The 20,600-nt window shown below is 45.3% G+C and overlaps 1 protein-coding gene across 1 annotated transcript in view; it reads left to right on the forward strand.

The window, feature by feature from the left end:
• The window catches only part of myo10 (myosin X), a 102,702-nt gene that overhangs the window by 59,715 nt on the left and 22,387 nt on the right, over positions 1–20,600 (forward strand). The window contains exons 5-19 of the mRNA XM_079173419.1: positions 7,429–7,563; positions 7,681–7,805; positions 7,976–7,989; positions 8,273–8,357; positions 8,802–8,905; positions 9,365–9,494; positions 9,667–9,788; positions 10,815–10,961; positions 11,231–11,331; positions 11,778–11,844; positions 11,945–12,037; positions 12,326–12,394; positions 12,534–12,616; positions 12,980–13,088; positions 13,483–13,563. Coding sequence (XP_079029545.1) covers positions 7,429–7,563; positions 7,681–7,805; positions 7,976–7,989; positions 8,273–8,357; positions 8,802–8,905; positions 9,365–9,494; positions 9,667–9,788; positions 10,815–10,961; positions 11,231–11,331; positions 11,778–11,844; positions 11,945–12,037; positions 12,326–12,394; positions 12,534–12,616; positions 12,980–13,088; positions 13,483–13,563 — 1,465 coding nt within the window. The remainder of the gene's footprint in view (positions 1–7,428; positions 7,564–7,680; positions 7,806–7,975; positions 7,990–8,272; positions 8,358–8,801; positions 8,906–9,364; positions 9,495–9,666; positions 9,789–10,814; positions 10,962–11,230; positions 11,332–11,777; positions 11,845–11,944; positions 12,038–12,325; positions 12,395–12,533; positions 12,617–12,979; positions 13,089–13,482; positions 13,564–20,600) is intronic.

Raw genomic sequence — 20,600 nt, forward strand, 5'->3', positions numbered from 1 at the left:
AAGTTAACGTTCGTAAACGACGCTTTGCTTTTTTACTGGACGGTTTCAGACTCTTAACGTTTGTGTGTCTGATTCCTAAAGTTAGATTCTGGGTGGAGGATCGGTTTAACACGGAGTCAAAGTCCAGCTGCCGCGGTACGTGGTCTGGTTCACAATGCTCACACACACACACACACACACACACACACTGATTCCCCCCCCATCGGTCCCCCAAAAAAACACCAAAGCCGTCTCGGAGCGGACCCTCGTAAAACATGTAACACAGAGAAACGATCACTTCTTGTGAGGAAGAGGAGCAATAAATTGCTGGCTGGCACTTTCAGGCGAGGCAGGAAGCTTTCTCGTCGGGATCGAGGGATTGTGGGTAATCAGATCCAGGCAGAGGGAGGCGAATGAAACAGAAGCTGGTGTAGAGGAGGAGGAGGAGGAGGAGGAGGAGGAGGAGGAGGAGGAGGAGGAAAGCAGCTTTAACACAATGCATCTGCTCATTAATGCTCTTGAATGCCACTCTGCGTTTTCACTGATGCGGATACCTGCCTGCGTCCAGCCACATGATTTTAGAGGAAACCCCCCCCGTCGTGTTTTTGCTGCACATTTCAGCAAGAACTCGTTCTGAACCGCCAACGAAGAAACTTCTGGAAAAACTCCAAACGTTCATTACACACAGCAGATGCCACCACGGCAGCTTTTTCTTCTGGATAATAAAGCAATAAACAGGAGATTCAGACGCAGTCTGCATGTTTTTATGACCTGATACTCTGCGTTTTTCTCTAGTTTGGGCCTAACGCTGCTTGAGACACTTTGTGTCAACAGATTGTGTTTGTTTCGGGTTTCGACATCACAATGCCTCTGTGCACAAAGCCGGCTCCATAAAGTCATGGTTTCCTAATTTGGTGAGGAGGAACTCGACTGGTTTGCACGGTTCTGCATCTCAATTGACAAAATATACACAAAGTGCATCTGAACGGGTCAGTTCAAAGAGTCTCAAAGTTCTCAAATGTTCAATGTTGTCTGAATCCACGCAGCTGCAGGAGAATGTTGGCCAAACAATAAAAAAGACGATTGATTGTGACAAAGAAATATCTTCTCAAAGTCAGTTCAGCATCTGTTCTCTAGCTTTTGATCATGTTGCATGAGCTTCCTCAGCAGTGGAGTCTGCACAGGGTCCAGACATTGACCCTGAAGGTCAGGATAGGTCAACGGGATGTTTTTCACAAATCCAGGGTGAGCACCTCCACACCATGTTTGCCCAGCTGTTATCGGGGGGGGGGGGGGGGGGGGGGGCTTCTTCCCCAACCTTCATCGCTTCATATTGTTCTCCTCCCAACCTCAGCTGAAGCCGATGAAATTTGAATATATAACAGTTAAAACAGATCAAATGTTGGTCATGGGTCCTGAATTAAAGTGTGAAACTCTCTCTGTGGGGCAGACACAGACACAGATATCCTCATCGTCTGTTTCCATTTTACACAATAAGCAACTTAACTTCCCTACAATGACAATAGTCTTCATTCTGTTCTCCAGATGACATTATGGTACTAATAATGTTTCCAGAAGAAATATGTTACCATCTTTCTCTGATGGTTGTTTCTTACAGTAGTTTATTCTGTTTAGTGTGTTAAATATGTCGGTAGGATGAAGGTTCAAAGGGTTAAAGGGTTAAAGGGTTAAATGGGGAAGTAACACAGAATCATTTGTAAACGCTGACAAAACTTTCAAATTCAGAACAATTTGTTTTGATTTGAATCAGAAGAAACACACCGAACGTGATGCCGGCAGAGTTCCACCGGTCACATCTGTTTGAGCTGCTGTCCGTGTTGTTGGGATAAAGCTAAACATATTTTGTCATTTTATTTGGGAGATTTCTGCAAGAAACGACCTGCAGCCGTTCTAGGAAACATCTAACGGTCAAAGTGCATTCTGACTCTTCCGCCGTCGGGTCCCAAAACGGCCCCGATTTGATTAAATGGCGAAGCGCTGAGGGTGTTATCCCCCCGACCCAGCGGTCTGTCCTCGACCTCCCGACCTCAGAGGTGGGCGTGAGGTCAAACTCAAGACTCTCCAGCCTCGGTAATTACTCAGGCATCCGGGGGTCACAGAAGCCCCCGCCGGCAAAGCCCAGCAACAACACACCTGAGAGGTTTCCTCTTGGGATTCAGCCGGCTTCATCTGCGTTCCTCTGCACCGTGAGTCAGATTAATAACTCGGCTGTGACCAAAGGTAGGAATGCATCGCCAGCAAAGGAGCAGAGCACGATGGGAAGGAAACACATCTAACCATGTTTGTTTTAGGTGTAACACGAGGCCGGCGGTTATTGAAAATGAACTTTTTCTGTTCTATTTGTCTCTTTTATTAAATCGCATAAATTAGAGGCATTCATGAGTGAGGACGAGTCTTAGTCTCTCAAAGTGAAATAGTTTGGCTTCGTTCATGAGTTCACGTTGGATTCTTGAGGTTTGTGGGGCTAAACAAACACTCAGTGTTTTATTTTAGGTTCCAGTCTGAAAGTACAGTCTCACAGTCTACTGAAGTTTCTTCCCCAATGATCGAAAAAAATATACAAATGTATTCATGTAAGTAAATCAACCTCTATAGCTCCGTCCTTCACGTCCACGTTTCTTACCCTTTCACATTAGCATGTTAGCATGTTAGCATGCTATCGTCTAGAAAGTAAAGCTGAGGCTTACAGGAGTTTTGCCTTTAATATCTCTGGCAGTGGAGCACAACCAGGTGGAAACCGCTTCTTTCTTGCATTCTCTCTAGTGTCCACCAGGGGGCGACTCCTCTGGTTGTATAGAAGTCTATGAGAAAATGACTCTACTTCTCTCTTGATTTATTACCTCAGTAAACATTGTAAACATGAGTTTATGGTCTCAATCTCTAGTTTCAAGTCTTCTTCAATGCAGCATGATGTTCATTTAGTAAATGATGGTCCATTTAGAGTCAAACAGACCATAAAGCAGGGGATGCTTTAGGGCGTCTTATAACTTTAAATCTTTCACAGTGTGTTCTCACTTCATAAAGTAAATTGTAACATGTTAGTCGCCTAAAAATGTTTTACTCAGCAACATCCAGCTCCACCCTCTTGTGTCACGTAATCGTGTAATTGTGAATCCCACTGCTCATCCCGCCCTCCTAGCTGGTTGAGGCAGATACGATTGGTTGATGTCCGGCGTTGACCTCGAGTGATTCTGTTCGGGATAGCTCATAGGTCAGAGTCATATGACCTGAAACAGATCTACTACCAGTACCTCAGCGAGCTCGGACGCCTGGCCAATCCTACAGGGTCTTGCCCAAGAAAGGCAGTTGGATTCATAATAACTCATCACTTTTGGTTCCAATAAAGCAAAATGAAACGGCGGCCAATAACCAAGATGGGCAACGGCTTTAAAACCATGATGGCGACGGGCGAAACTGTAGTCCACGGTGACAACGTCCACTTCTCATATACAGTCTATGAGCAGCCCGGCAGACTTCACACGAGACTCCGGTCCATCTCAACAAGTCATTTCATCTTAAACTTTAAACAAAGCAGGTAGTCGGATGAGATCGTTTCACTTTCTCAGTTGTGAAGAAGACTTAACACCAGATTGAATGACGAGCAGACGGGTTTCGTCTCAGTTTCTCCTCCCCGCTCAGAAACTCTTTGGCTCTGCTCCTCGGTACAAAAGGCCTGAGTGAGGTCCAGAGTTTATCCAACACGCTCAGTCGCTCCGCTGACGACTCCCTCCTTCCTGCCTGTGGGGGGGGGGGGGGGGGGGGGGGGGGGGGGGGGGGGGGGTTACCTTGGGTGGCAACAGCATGTGGAGGGCCAGGGATTAGTACAAAAGGCAGGGTGCTGTTGTGTGTGTGTGTGTGTGTGTGTGTGTGTGTGTGTGTGTGGGTCCTAGTTTGGAGAAGTCGGCATGCTGCCAGAGTTCCATTTAGCAGGTCCTTTCACATTTGGCCATCACTGTAGTCAAAGCTATTTAAATGAGTTACACACACACACACAGAACCCTTTAATAAAGAAAGATCCAACCTCTGTAAGAAGGTTTGACCCACTGGTGGAGAGAACCACTGTGTGGACTGTTTCTCTTCAGCACAGAAAGACTGGAGTCTCTTACTTAAAAACAAGAGGTATCCGCTATGGGGAAGTCCTTCGCCACCATCTAAAATCTAAAATAGAAGCACTGCTTTATTTTGGAGCAGGAAGGGGTCAGAGCGACACAGAGGGAGATTCAGAGAAACGCATCCATATCAATGACTCATCAGGTTTTCAAGACCAATGTGTGAAGATGAGGATAACAAGCGAAGGACACAAACATTTCTTATAATAAAGAAATGAGTGAAACAAATGTCTGAGTGAAAACATAAAAGCAAAGCTCGGTTCTGCTTGTATTTTCACACAAAGACCCAAATTTTAAAGCTGCATCAATGAAGTTTTGGCCACTAGGGGGCAGAAGAAAACATCCTAAATTCTGATGTATTCCCAGAAAACTGGAGAAAAAGCTCTGATTTTCCAGAACTCTCTGGAGAGTCCTGCAGTAACATCTGTCCACATGTGCAGCGCGGTCACGTCTCGAGCTGCAGCCAGACGCCCTGAGAGTTTACGTTTTCTCCGGCCCTGTTTCCGGTCCGTCGGGAATGTGCCGCTGGCTCCAGGGAGATATGAGCCGTCATGCTGCACGGCTCATGCATGACATTCAAGTTCAACTTTATTTAAACAGCACAGCTAAAGCAAACAGTGTTGTCCCAAAGACAGATGATGAGGACAGACTGGTTCTGGTTGTACTCCATGTACGTGTGTTCTCCCTTTCACATGCAGTTTACATCACGCTTTCACTATTAATTACACTTCTATCAATATTCAACCTGACGAGGATGATTTCTGCTTTCACGCTCCATAAAATCCAAAAAATATGCAAGAAATAAAACCAAAATTTAAAATCTATTTACATGTAAAAATTGTATCTCAACTTCTTTTGTGCCTTTTTCATTGAAAGTATGTAAATTACTGAAAATGTTAATATTTCACAATTTTAAAAAAGTTTTTAAAAAAGGTTTATTGTCATGAGATGAAATAAAAACATGATGTTGATTTATTAAAACACGCTCGTGATGAATCGACGGCCTCCAGTTAAAAACTGTCCAAATCTAAAGTTGGATCAAATCCTGATTATGATAAAAAAATCTAATGTGACCACTTAAAGAATAAATAACTCAACACAGGACGTTAGATTTGACCTGCTTCTCCGTCACAGTGAATATCTGGATTAGAATTCAGAAGAACTCCGTTCAAGATGTTGTTTGTGTTGGAATGTGAGCGTCTGATGATCCTGAACTGTTGCTCCTGCTTGAAAGAACATTTCTGCGTTATTAGATTAGTTTCCAGCGGTGAGAGTCAGGAGAGGTGAACGAGAGTCGTGACTTCATGGTACGAAGGTTTCCTCAGGTCCCTGAACGCCCCGTGAGGAGAGATATGTTGTAACGTAGTCTGTATATAAGCTGCTCACGATACAATGTGATTCTTTAAAGATGGGATCCTGCACTTCATTGCATTGATTCATTGTTTCATTCATCAATCGTTCATTCTCTAAAAGAGTCCAGGTCGATGCGTTCTTTTTACTTGTTTTGTCCGACCAACAGTGCAAAACCCAAAATGTGTTCAGTTTAATGTCAGAGAAAAGCAGCAAATCCTCACCTGGTAGAAAGGTTTTGCTCAAAATAGAAGATTCAAATGGAGAGAATTCTCATATTCTTTCATGGGACGTCGTGTTTAAATGTCAGTGTTTCATCTCTGCTCTGCGATCCCAACACTCGTATGTTAATATCATTTAAATTCAACGACGTCTGCAGGGTTCTCCTCTTTGTTTTGCAAAGCACTCGTGATGTTTCTGCCGAGTCTCTGACGTCACCCGTCAAACACTTTGACTGTTAGCTGGCTGTCCTCTCCGTGTCTGTTCAGCTACATGCTCACAAGCAAGACTGAAAACCCCCCAAAACCAGAGAGAAACCGTCTTTCTGTGCAGCAGGACCAGCAGCCTGCAGGCGTCTCTTAACATGTCAGCGTACCGTGTGGAGCCACCCGGCCATTATCCAGATGAAGAGCTGTGTTCACTCACATGAAGCACACCTACCTCCTTAAAACGCTGACAGACGCACAACACTCACGTTACAATTAAGATGCCACGGAGAGGGTTCTAACGTCACATCACTGGTGAGACATTAAACGGAGCGCATGCTGCGGTGCTTTAAGGTTTTTAATGTGTGGTTACATCATCTGGTAAAGTAGTTTAAGATTGATTTTAAAACAGCAGAGGTAATAAAACGTGAAGACGTAGGAAATCTACTGTCCCGTAGAAATCACACAACCAGCGTTCTGTCACATAGCAGAGCGCTGTTTCTATAGTGTTTGTTTGTGTCTGCGACCAGCAGCATGTCTCCTGAAGGTCTCGGTGTGTTGTTCATTATGAAGGACACTCGTCCTGCTTGTGTTGAATAATGTGTCTGGTTGTTTGGAGACGGAGTTATTGCTCAAGAGTTTCTCTCGGTGTGTGAAGAAGGTTTCCAGGTTAATAATCAACCAGCCTGAAGCTCGCTCTGTGGGTTGCCAGGTTTGTCTTAAATGTCCCCCGTGGTGTGTGTGTGTGTGTGAGGGTTCTTATGAGTTCTGTTACTGAAGAGGAAACGTGTGATGCAACCACAGATCTGGTGGGTGAGTCTTAGATTTAGTTTTTCTGTCTTGTTTATTGTGTTGCGTTTACTGACCCTCTGGGATTTACTTTTGTTAAAAATCAAGAACGCAAGATTGTTCAAGCGATAACAATCATTTGCCTCTTAAAATATGATATTTTACACAAAAATATCCAGAACTAGCATCACAGGTTTCCTCCCTAGAATGCCTCTCTGCACCTTGACGGCGTCTTCTCTTCTGGAGGATGAAGATGAAGGTTCTCCATCACTCCCATGTTCAGGCCTGCTGCTCTGCTGTTACATCCTGGATTCATAATTCCTAGTCTGCGTGTCCTAGTGCGCCATCTAGTGGTTGAGTGCTGGAATGTTTCCCCTCGACTATTTCCCATCAGCAGTGACTCACGTGTGATACAGTTGGTTGTAAGTGAACATGAGTTTAAACCAAAGACACACAGACTTTCATATCACTGCAGACACACAGACCTGGAGGGCTCTTGAGCCTCTAAACTGTATTTACTGCAGCGGACTACAGCAGACATGCTCGTCTGGGTTATATTACCACTGATTGTACTACTGCTACTGGTGCTACTTCAAGTACTGCTCCTTAATACTTCCGTTGCTTCATTTACTGCTGTTAATACAGTAAACACATGCTGTTATAGCGCTACTGCTACATCTGCTGCTCTACTGCTTTCTCTCACCACCTTTAGTAATCTCATGACTCGTGTGTTTTACCCCCCCCCCCCCCCTCAGTGGAGAGAGCGGCGCTGGGAAAACCGAGAGCACCAAGCTGATCCTGAAGTTCCTGTCGGCCATGAGCCAGCACTCGCTGGAGGTGTCGTCCAGAGACAGGACGTCCCACGTGGAGGAGGCTCTGCTGGAGAGCAGGTGATGATGCTCATGGTCGACTATAGAACCTCTCGTCTCTTTTCTCTTTTCGTCGCCTGGTTAATGACCCTGCTCCGGCCCCCCCCCCCCCCCCCCCCCCCCCCCCCCTTCACACAGTCCCATCATGGAGGCCTTTGGAAACGCCAAGACCGTCTACAACAACAACTCCAGCCGCTTTGGGAAGTTCGTCCAGCTGCACTTCAGCCAGAAGGGAAACATCCAGGGAGGCCGGATCGTTGACTGTATCCTTAAACTCCTCTCGTAGTTTCCTTTCCCTCTGAAACGAGGTGCAGAGCGACGCTACGAGTCATTAACATCTATTATCTGTTTGCTCATGTAAATCCAAATGACTTGTTATTTAGAATCCCTCGTCCTCTGTTGTTGGCCTTGACTCACACCTTTCTGACCACAGACCTCTTAGAAAAGGTGAGCGTCCTTCCTGTTTCCTCTCCTGTAATCGCATTTTAATTTAAAGTGACACTCCATCAAATAAAGTGTCGTCCATAGCGCTCAATGGTGTAAAAACTAAAGCTTCTAAACCCACGAATGCAGCGTAATGCTCTTAGTATGAAACATTATATCAAACATGCAGCGGGTTAGTGATTCCTGCTCAGAGGATGTGTTCTGGTGTGAGCACCACTGTGAGACGTGCGTGTTTGTGTCGATATGAATACGAGTTCTTAAGAGCGGTTCTTCTGGTTCCCAACAGAACCGAGTGGTCCGTCAGAACCCGGGGGAGAGAAACTACCACATCTTCTATGCCCTGTTAGCAGGAACCAACAGCCAGCAGAGAGGTGAGTCCAGCTGAACCAGACTCAAGACTAGATACAGAGGAACCATAGCAAATATATAGAATAAACATGTTGTTATGTCTGTAGATTTCTCCTAAATTCACCAAAAGTTACCATTACATAATGCCTCATTTGCATATTTAAACATAACATTGTAACACAATAAATCCTCTTAATGTGAGTGATGAAGTGGTGAAGCTTCATGGTGATATCTCTGAGTTAAATGTGTTTCCTTAGTCTCCTGTATGAGCAGAGGTTACAGCCGTGATGCATACAGGAGATAATAAAACGTTAGAATGAACAGTGACGTATTATTTGACAGTAAGAACCTGTATTTGTGTGTGTGTGTGTGTGTGTGTGTGTGTGTGTGTGTGTGTGTGTGTGTGTGTGTGTGTGTGTGTGTGTGTGTGTGTGTGTGTGTGTGTGTGTGTGTGTGTGTCGTTGCAGAGGCGTTTGCGTTGAGCCAGCCCGGCAGCTACCACTACCTGAGACAGTCCAGCTGCCTCGCTGACAGCAGCATCAACGACAACGCCACCTTCCAGGACGTTCAGGTCCGCAGCTCAGCCGGCTCCACCGCTAAACATTAAACATTCAGCGTTTACATCCACACACACTGACGCTGCATTCACTCAGCTCAGGGGGAAAGTTACATGTGTCGTCCAGACATATTCATCATCAGAGTCTTTTTTGATTCATTGTTGTGAAATCTCAAAAATGACGAATGTCTCAAAATGTCTTTTTTAAATAGTTATGTATACTTGTGTGGGATCAATTCATTCATTTATTCAGAGTGTAAAACTCTGTAAAGTGAAACCACGTCTTCTGAACCCAAACCAACCGACACGTCGGTCCAAACCTCCACAACACCCCAAAGACCCGTCAGCTGTAGACCGACCGTAGCTCCAGAGATCATCTCAGTCTGAAGAGAAACTAAACCAGCTGCTGAGGATTCAAACAGCAGCGGCTTTTATTCTCATCAGCTGCTTCTCTGTGTGTCTGCGTTTTCCCAGAATGCCATGCGGACGATGCAGTTCACGGAGGAGAACATCGGGGAGATCCTGCGCCTCCTGGCCGGGGTTCTCCAGGCGGGGAACATCGAGTTCATGACGGCCGGAGGAGCGCAGGTCTCCTCCAAGTCAGGTACGAGAGCTTCTCCTCACTTCACACGTCGGGGATCAAACTTCCTGCTTCGCTTAGAGACTAACAAGCGTCAGTGATTGACCCCTGAAGGGTTAACTCTCGTCTGTCAGGAAGTAAAAGCAGAATGTTTCTAAGCAGAACGTCTTCGCTAACGTTGCGTTCCCTTCACCAGCCGCTCTCAGCCGAACGTCGGACCTCCTGGGGCTGAACCCGGATCAGCTGGCCGAGGTCCTGACCCACCGGTCCATGATCCTCCGGGGCGAGGAGATCTGCACGCCGCTCACCGTGGAACAGGTGAGTGAAGTCCAGTCACCTCACCTGAGTAATGACCTCTGATGACCTCTCTGTCACCGTTCACGGTCTGTAGACTGACTGAGAATCTGGCCTGAGATTTTGTTTTTAGATCATCACATCTTCTCTAGTCTGGTTGTTTATACGAAGTAGAACATCTCATGTTCCCTGAGCTCAAGGTGACGTCTTCAAATATGTTGTTTTGTCTGACCAGCGGTCCAAAACCCAAATATATTCAGTTTATAATGATACAACAGAGAATGTGCGGCGTTTCACTTGATAAACGATTAGTTTTACTCTCAAACTTACTGTCGAGTCATTTCACAGCGTTGAGGTCAGAGAGACAGTCGATGTTGTCATGAAGTCTCAAGTCTTTGTCAAAGTCGCGTCTCGGGTCCCTTTGGTTGTAATGAGCGTTGTGCTGCACGCCGTCCGATCGGCGATTACAACACTGAAGCTATCTGAGGAGTTCAAATCATGTGGCGTATCGTCACTCCGTTGTCTATGAGCATACAGCATCTTACAGTCACGTTAAATAGCTCGTAGCGATGCAATATGAAGAAAACACAATGAAAACGACTCAGCAGCCTTTAACAAACACGAACAGAACAATGGATCTAATTTTAGCAGCAGGAAAGTTGACTTTGTGAATAAACAAAGAGCTAAACGTGGTTTGAGTCCTCTGGATATTCTCTGCTGTGTTGGTGTTAAAACACCAGCAGGCTGTTTGTGTTGTCGCTGATTCAGCAGCGACTCTCAGGAGGTAAAGACACAACACTGCAGGTGGCAGACACACACACACACACACACACACACACACACACACTCACCGAGCCTCGTCCACCAACATGTGCAACAAGTGCTTTTAACTTTGCACCCAAAATGAAATAGAAGGAAATATGTTTCATGCTTAGGATGCGATCGATATTCTAGGACAAAGCTAATAAAGCGTGACTGAATATGTTTCCTTGAATCCCGATAGTCTGCGTGGTGACTGATTGTGTTGCTTTGTGTGCTGCTCCTCTGCAGGCGGTTGACTCCAGGGACTCCATGGCCATGGCCCTCTACTCCCAGTGCTTCAACTGGATCATCCGAAAACTCAACAGCCGCATCAGAGGCAAGGAAGACTTCAAGTCCATCAGCATCCTGGACATCTTCGGATTCGAGAACTTCGAGGTGCGTTTGGACTCATAAAAACACCTTCTAACCTATTTATGAACTAAAACCAAAAGAAGGGACGACTGAGGGGAAACCTCGGCACTATGTAGTCTGATATGAACCCAGAATCTATAAATAAAGTTTGTTGAATGTAACTGAGTTAAATGAAATCCGATCCCTCACCCTTAATGTCCTCGTCTCCCAAGTATTTAATCACATTTTAATTGTTAATCAGGTTCCTCGTTCCTCGCTTCATTATCTCCCCGTCTGTGTTTGTTCCCTCACAGGTCAACCGCTTTGAGCAGTTCAACATCAACTACGCAAACGAGAAGCTTCAGGAATATTTTAACAAGCACATCTTCTCCCTCGAGCAGCTGGAGTACAACAAGTAGGTGGAGGCCGTTTACCTGATCGCTCTGTCGACATCAGAGTCTGATTCTACGTGTTGATGCTGTTAGAATAGAGCTGAACAGAGTTTAATCTAAAAGAGACAAAACCCCAAAGATGTGCTTCTGTTCTTACGTCATGGATAATTCTATTATTTAAAATCTATAACAAAATCAATTCAATCAGTTAATCTCCAATTTAATACATTTACATTTTGAAGCTTTTGTAATCACACAAACTCATTATTATAAAGTTATATTATTTCCGTTAAGCTGCTTTAAGCAACACACGTGTAGCAGCTGTTGTCGGGCAGGATAGAACCAGATGTGTAGCTGCTGCAGGGCCGGATCACGGTCCTGTGAGGCCCCCGGGCACATGAACCAATGGGTCCATTTCTTCATGTGCTGGTGTGAAACGTCTCTGACCTCGTTGACCTTCCTCCTGCAGGGAGGGCCTGGTGTGGGTCGACATCAACTGGATGGACAACGGAGAGTGTCTGGACCTGATCGAGAAGGTACGAGGGCCGTTTAAACCAAGAGCAGGAAGTAGGATGATGAGTCACAGCAGTGTTTTTTTGTGATAAGATGATGATGATGATGATGATGTTTCCATAGAAACTGGGTCTCCTGGCTCTGATGAATGAGGAGAGTCACTTCCCCAAAGCCACCGACGGCACCTTACTGGAGAAGCTCCACAGCCAGCACTCGGTACGTCTCCGTCTGGAAACGCTTCGGTTTGTTCTTCAGCAGCGAGGTTCTCGTTTCACAACGAAGATCTCATCAGTGTTCAGCATTCAGACAGATACTTGTGCTTCTTCAGTGTTTCCATGTTCTCACTTCTACTCCACCAGATTTCAGAGGGAAATATTCTAGAGATGATTCCAGCTGCAGGTCAGATTACAGATGTGGTCTGTGGTCTGACGCCTGCCTCTCTGTGTGTTAACGACGTCTCTGTTGGTCAGACGTAATCAAACCGTTTCCTTTCTCTCGCTGCAGAAAAACTCTTTCTACGTGAAACCTCGTGTTGCTGTGCACAACTTTGGAGTCAAGCACTATGCAGGAGAGGTAATGTGCTGCACGTGGATGTTTCATTCTAGTGTAGTTTGTGTAAAGACACAATTTTAAAGTGATTCATTTAAACTGAGAACTCCTCGTCTCTGTGTTCCTGTTTAACTCTCTGACGCCCCCGTGTGGCCGGCTGTAGGTGTTGTACGACGTGAGGGGGATGCTGGAGAAGAACAGAGACACTTTCAGAGACGACATCCTCAACCTGCTGAGGGAGAGCAGGTAGCGTTCCTCACAGGCTGCTTTCTGCTGCTGTAACTCACATATATGACAAAAAGACTTTGTGGCTGCTGAGCTCCCTTTAAACCCTTTAAGCTGCACCATAGACTTCAGTATATAGAAGATCATTGTGAGCGCTCGTCCTGTTTCTAACGAGAGCCTTTGTCTGATCAAATTATGAAAAGTTCAGTTTATTATTTGCATCTGTGCACGGCTCCGCAGCCTCACCAGATCAAATCTGTTGATTATTTACAAACCTTTATTCACCACTATTTGTATAAAATAAAAGAAGGTATACTATATATTTACACAGTATACTGGGTTTATATTTCTTAGTGTTCCAACTCTCCCCCTTACCTTCCTCAGGTTGGACTTTGTCTACGATCTGTTCGAACACGTATTGAGCCGAAACAAACAGGACACGCTGAAGAGCAGCTCCAAGCACCGGCGGCCCACAGTCAGCACCCAGTTCAAGGTCAGTCACACACACACAACCTGTTCTCCTCTTCAGGGTTCTGCAAACACCGTCGGTGCTGAATAACAAGGACCGGAGCCACAACAGTCCTGGTTCACAATCATACACTTGAAGAACTCTTTCTCCCAAAAAGGGTTCTTTAGATGGAAGTGGTTCTGGGTAGAACCTCAGCCCTTCAGCAGGAACCCTTTTGAAACCCTAACTTCTACAGAATATTTCTATATTTACTACAGTAATGGTTGTAGCGTCAGTAGGTGTAGTACTACCTCTAGATGTAGTACACATATTAGCAGTATTATAAGTAGTAGCTGCAGTAGTAGTAGTACTAGTAGAAGGAATAGCAGTAATATTAGTACTACCAGTAGTAACAGAAGTGTTTGTTGCTTTGTTGCAGGATTCTTTGCACTCCCTGATGGCCAAACTCAGCACTTCCAACCCGTTCTTCATCCGATGCATCAAACCAAATAAACACAAGGTGAGTGCAGATATTCATGCACACACACACACACACACACACACACACACACACACACACACACACACACACAGTTTTTACCCTTGAGCAAACATTGTCGCCACTGACTGGAGATGATGATTCACTAACATTGTGTTTCATGTTTATTGAGTGATGTGTAATTTTACCATCCAGTGGAAACAGAGAACCTCAGTTTTGTGCTCAAGCCTCAATGAAAGAGCAACAAGACTTGGAAGACTGAGGCTGACCAGTAACTGGAGCGTGACGTTGGTGTGTTGGTGTGTTTTCCTGATCGTGCTGCTGGTTGTTGCTTCAACCTCACCACCAACCAGGCTCCACTCTCTGTACTCTGTCCTTTCATGTGTGGCCTGTAGCTGCAAACATGGCACCAAAACATCCCTTCTGTTTCACGTCACATGTTGCTGTACCGTCACACGAACAGTCTGCAGGTTAGAAACTCCCCAGGCTGCCAGGGACTGGTCTTAGATCAGCGTCTTGTCGTATTTGTCTGTCTGTGCCTCGTCGACTCATTGGCAACATCATTGTGAGCGTCAGACGTCTCAAGTTTAAGTCGAAATACGATCAACATGGAATCAGTCACATTGATTGCTGATGTCAGTAATTATTGATAGTTCCCATGCCGGGTCATCAGTGATGTTTGCCACCAGAGAATCTGTCTCCTTGCCTATTGGTGTTGGTGTTGGTGTTGGTGTTGGTGTTGGTTTGGTAGAGTCATCGATATGTTAAGTAGCTGACTGTTGATGTTTCTGTAACCACGAGGTATCTGGTGATTAACCAGCAGGTGGATCGTGGAGGAAATGCTGAACGTTTCTTACTACATTTCAAGATGTTGTGAAGCAAGTTTGTCCGAACAAGTTTTATGATCCAAAGGTATTCTTTGGGTGGAATTTTCTCAAAATGTTTACCAAAATCCCTGAATCAAAGCATCTCACCAGCTGTTGACCATGGTGTTAGCTGTTAACTGGTGATTTTTTTTTTTTTTATAATGTACAAAATACTGTCGTCTGCAAACCATGAAAGTCCAACGAGAAGAAGTTTGTGAAAATTAAAATCATTCTCAGTTCTGATTTCATGTGAAAACAAAGAATATATAAAACATAATATATAAAACTCCAACAGAAATGAACAGAAATAACCAGAAACCATCACACGGCCACTCAGCAAAGTGAAGTATTGAAGAAACTAAAGTTCAGCAGCAGCTTTGGATCAGTGGGAAGAAAGACCAGCAGGATGAGCTTCACTTCATACCACATGAAACATATAAGTGAGGAGATCAAAGGTTACAGCATCGTCATAGTTCTATATCTATGAGATGAGATGCATGAAAGGGGAAGAAGGAAGATTAAAACGTGTCTTTGCTCTGAAATTCCAAACCTTTATTTATTCTAAAGATGGTTATAAGGATACATGCAGAGATCATTTTCAGCCTGAAGTCTCTATTCTTCACTTCTCATAAATAGATGTATAGATGTATATATTCATAGATGCAGACACAATCTACACACTTGTGAGTGTCTTTGGGGTCTTCTGGGAGACCAGCCGGCGTGTTTTTATGAGGCGAAACACGACCGTCTGGCCTCCTGATCCAATGTTAAACAAGGCCGGGTGATGACTTTTGAATGAGGCTTAATGTAGTGAAGCGAGGAGGGGGGGGGGGGGGGGGGGGCGGGGGGGTTAGGGCCCCAGGGGAAACAAGGGTCAGGGCGACACGGCACGGGCCCTTAAAGGCCCCCGAGAGGCGTCCCTGTCATCTGCCTGTTTGTCTCTGAGCAGGTGTCCAACGGTAGCAGTCTACCTCAGAAACCTGCAGAACCAGTTTACACGCTTCTGTTTTACAAATATATTTAGAAGTTAAGAGACATTTGGTGAAGTGAGGAGAGGCTAACAGGCTAACAGGCCAACAGACTAACAGGCTGACTGCAGCAGTGATGTAGGCTGTTGGACAGCCTGCAGGGTCACAGGACTCCTGCAGATGGTAAGTGGATCATCGGTGGAAATATCAATATATTGACAGAAGGCAGAATAGTGCGGACAGACTGTTGGCTGTAAATACAATCAGGACTCATACGAACACTCACACGGTCGTGCGTGCTCACTTTACAATAGTCGCATCAGAAGCACAGCGACCCAACGGGAAAGCAACTTCACAGTCTTTCTGTTAACGTTTGTGCTGAACTGCCTCCTGATGGAAGATGCTGGTATTTGGTGCAGACAGCAGATATCCAGACAAGCACTGCAACACTCCTAAAGCTTCCAGCTAAATTCTAATTTAGATAAATAAATGATGACGTTTGTATTAATACTATACTATATATGTGTGTGTTAATACTGAGAGGATTCAGTTTGTGAAGCATGAAGACATTTTCCTTTGTGTGTGTGTCGGCAGAGAAACTCCAACTGTCAGTCCGTCGTCTACGCTCATCCAACGCAGTCGCCCGTCACCACAGCAGCCATTGTTGTGTGTGTGTGTGTGTGTGTGTGTGTGTGTGTGTGTGTGTGTGTGTGTGTGACAGTAGTAACATGTGACTATGGAGGCTGATCACAGTCTATTGACTGGACCTGAGTTGACAGCACATTGTGTGGAGCCTTCAGTCACATCTCTCTCATTACTGTCAGTTTAAACTGGAAACCAAAGGCTCCAGCGCTGATTCAACCTTCATCCTGTTTCATTTTAATGTGATGAAGATGAAAGCAATCAGCCGGGACCATCTCGCTGCTTCCTGCCACACAGGAAGTGATGCAAGTCTGCGGTCTGTTTTGGATAAAAAATAACAAACGGAAAGGAGATTCCAGTCAGGCCGATCAACACCACAATATTTATGAGGCTACTTTTCAAACTATCCCAAAGAAACCACGAATAGATTTGTCCTTTTTTAAATTATGCAAAATGTGCATTCACGTTCACTCGTGTGCTGCATCATCATTTGCACTTTGCATCTCCATTTACTGTTTATTTTCTCCTTATTTTCTCTATGTGTGTGTGTGTGTGTGTGTGTATATAGACGTATATATGCGTATAAACGTGTATATATACAGTATATATATGTATATGCACTGCCAGTTGGCTGGTAGTTGATGTTCAGCCAGTCTGAGGCAGCATCAGTGAGCTGCAGTGAGTGGACACAAGAGTCACCGCTGCATGTTTGAATGTAAACAGGCTGCTCTGTCTCTCTCTCACACACACACACACACACACACACAAACACACACAAACACACACACACAAACACACACAAACACACACACACACTCTCTCTCTGTCCGGACCTACAAGTGGCACAAATTAGCCTCAGCAGGAGATGCATTGCCATGGCAACCACGGCCCTCCTCTCCACACAGGGGGGGGGGGGGGGCTCTGGGTTTGAAAGCCTTTGTTTGACTCTGTGGTTGGCAGTGTATGCGTGTGTGTGTCTGTGTGTGTGTCTCTGTGTGTGTGTTGGGAGCAGACACACAGAGAGCGGCGGCAGCTTTGGGAAGTTTTCTGTCCTTTTTCCCCGTTTAGTCTCTGATCTGACAAACCCCTGAAGGAAGCGAAGCTCTGACTGCGATGCACGGTGAGACCTTCAGGCTTGTTGTTGTTCATTCAAATGGGAAGCGGTGCATTCGAGTGCGCCGCTTGTTGCGCGTCGGCGTTTTGAGCGTCCAGTGGAGGGTTCAAGTGCTGCGGAATGAGGAGAGACGCAGCGGTTTGTGTTCGGCTACATGACGGATGCACAGAGCGAGTTTCAGGCTCTTTAGGCTGTTTGATTTCCTGTGTTTTGCACACAGAGAAGTCTCGTTTCTCTCCACTCAGGAAAGTGTCATCTGCTGAGGAACATTTCAGAAGAACAAGTAGAGATATCAAGCATGCATTTAATGTCTGAAGGTGATTTTTCAGCTTTAACTTTTGGACCAAAACTAATCAGATTGTTGAAAATAGAGATGCAGCAGTAATTAAGATCTCGATCAATGTGTGGACGGCTGCAGTCTTAATATTGCACGGAGCTTGAATTTGCTTCAAACTGCTTCACAGTTTCTGTCATTATTCTACCAAACCAAATATATCCTGCAAACAATAAAGATGCAGCAGCTTCCTTCTTTATTAATTCAACCGCAAGAATGATTCTCTGCTGTGTTGTTTCATAACTCAGTGCTGTGGAGCAGCAGACAGCCGCTCTGCTTCCTGTTTGTTGTCTCCTTAATTGGACTCGAAGGCTTTCGGAACCAAACTGATCCGCATTGAATTTGGAGAAAAGGGATTGGATGAAACATGTGAGCCTGCAGGTCTAAACGCTGTGTGAGTGCACGACGGTTATTAAACTCGGAAGGCAAAAGCCTGATGTATGTTGACAACATAATGAGCAGACTGTTCAGTTAATGACATGATTATGAGGGGAAGCAGGTTCTCTGGCGACTGTTGTGTAAGAAGAGCTTTTAGTGGGAGTTTTTGTTTTTTACCCCTGAATTCAATGGTTGTGACACAAAGACGGGAAATAACATCTGTGTGTCTTAAGGTGCCGATATATTAAGATTTGGTGTCACTTTTAATCCCTTCTGTTGTGTTGAAATCACTTTTTGTGCAACTCATTTGTTGAGCGAACATGCCGAACGTCTTTGCTTGATCCCAGATCTCTGAAATGTGAGAATTTGCAGCTTTTATTCGTATTATTTTTCGTTTTATTGACTGAAACTACTATTTGATTCATCGAAAGAATAATTGACAGATCGTTCGATAACAGAGATAAATGGTTCGATCATAGCTGCTCTTTGTCATGTTGATATTCTGAAATGTCTCTTTTTAAAACAGGAACTAGAGCATCGAACAGTGAGCTGCAGTCTGGTCCAGTCGGTGCGTCTGTCTTTGATTTATTGTAGTTCTGAACATTCTTAACTATGACAAGAACTTGCACAAAGAAGCTGCAGATCAGTTTCTTTACAGCTAATGGAGACTTAATTATTCACGATACCTGGTTTTAGTTTTTATTGGTTCCACCTCAGTCGCTCTACCTCTGCAGGTTTCAAACCCACAAGAATCCTCCTCCAAACTGGCTCAGGCTTGAATCCAGCGGGGTCGGGGATTTAGGTTGGATTTATGTCCCCGGCTGAGCAGTGAGTGATAATCCCACATTCAGACCCGGGCGCCCAGAAGCAAACAAGACTCCTGACAAAGAGACGCAGGTCTTTGGGTTCTAGATGCTCTCAGATGTTCTTAGCTTAAAGCAAGAATGTTGATCCTTGTAGAGATCAAAGGTCTTCAATCGCGTTTTTAAAGGTAGAACAATACTATATAGAGACATTTCTCTGCTGTTCTTTGTAAGTAGGATTGTAAATGGAGAAGCACTCAGTTTGGTGATACACTCATCAATATTCAAACCCTCACATTCGAGGTCAGTGGCAGAAACTCGTTTTGGTGCAGAAGAAAGTATAAAACTCTGAAGAGAAAGTCTGTGTTATCCCAAAGGTGGCCTGAGGAAATGAGAAAATCAAATCTCTGTGTGATGAATCCAGTTATCTGTCGCTGCCTCTCGGGGCTGCTGAAATGCAATTTCAACCCAATATGACAGTTGCTCACACACGATCCAGAGTATTTGGACAGCAGTGTGTGAGAACCTGTGGACCGAAGTCCCAGAAGAGTTTTCAGCATCGACACAACGTCATCCAGGATGGTTCCAGTCTTTTCAAAGTGCTTTCTATTTTCTAGTGTGAGTGGTGAAGAAATTCATGGAATCTTGTGAATATTTGTTGAAAATCAACTCCAGAATGACAAATAATCAAAGTACAAAGACTCAGGATCATCTCCGTGGCTTCTTGCTGCTGTTGAATGAGGGTCGGCTCATCATCCTGATGTCTTCCCCCGCCGGTTCCCAACCCCCTCGGGAGCGGACCTTCACCACGCCCCCCTTTGTCCCTGTTTGAATGCCCGAGTCTTTTAGCAGGGAAGTCGGGCTGAGAAAGGGACACTGAGTCTTTACCCCTCGGGCTGTCGTTGTCACGCCCCCGTAGAGGCCAGAGATGGTCTGTCTGTTGTTCTGAGTTGATGGACGGTTGAAGATGTTGTCCCAAAACATTTTAAAATCGAACGCTTAATGAGGCATCTTTTCCAGAACAACCCCACCAAGAACCTTAGATTCTACACTACGAGGCAACACGTATGTGGACAACTGAACGTTTCAGTCTCATGGGACATGAACTGGTGATACCAAAAACCTTTGGTATAAAGAGGCAAAGTCCCTTCCAGGGTCTCCCATGGAACCGCATCTGTAAAAATAGGTACAGTAGCCAATGACGAGGGGAAAATATTATTTTCTGTCCTGTTCAAATTGAGTTTTGGGCGATTTTCTCCAACTTTCTGCCAAATATTCCAACCGTGACACTAATTTCTGAGGTGCAAAGGCTGAATTCATGTCAGTTTGAGCTTTTTATTCTCACTTCAGGCAGCTTTAGTTGAGTCATTACTAGAAATACTGAATAGAAAAGGACAAAATGGACCTGTAATGCTGAAGTGAGAAAGCACAGTGTCTCCGGCAGCTCTTTGACTCAGCATGGAGCTTCTCTGGATTGTGTTCCAGAGACTGAACTAAAGATTTTTAATTCACCAAGTTGACTCCCAGAACGAGCGGCTGTTGACGTCCAAGAATCTGAGCGAAAGAAGGAGGAAAACGCTGGAGGTAGAACACAGGAGGGCAGCTTCCTGACCCGCTCGGCTTTGTGCGCGCCGCGGCCCGGCCGAATGCAAATGTGCATTTATGCTAATGAGGCACTCTCCACGGCCTGTGGCAGTTAAAAGGCCGCCATTCAGTCCACCCGAGATCTGGCGGTGAATTGGCCTCCCTTCAGCTCAGCGGCTCAAATGGGCCATCAACGGGCGATCAGGGGAGATGTGCGCTGGATAAAGGGGGCATTACGAGCGACTATGAAAGCCCACTCTTATCCTGAGCACCCCCAACCCCCCCCCCCAACCCCCCCTCAACCCCCTCAACCCCCCTCAACCCCCTCAACCCCCTACGCCCACTGAGGTTACAGGGCGAGAGGGGTCC

The sequence above is a fragment of the Pholis gunnellus genome (genome assembly GCF_910591455.1).
Source record: "Pholis gunnellus genome assembly, chromosome: 14".
NCBI classification, from domain to species: Eukaryota; Metazoa; Chordata; class Actinopteri; order Perciformes; family Pholidae; genus Pholis; species Pholis gunnellus.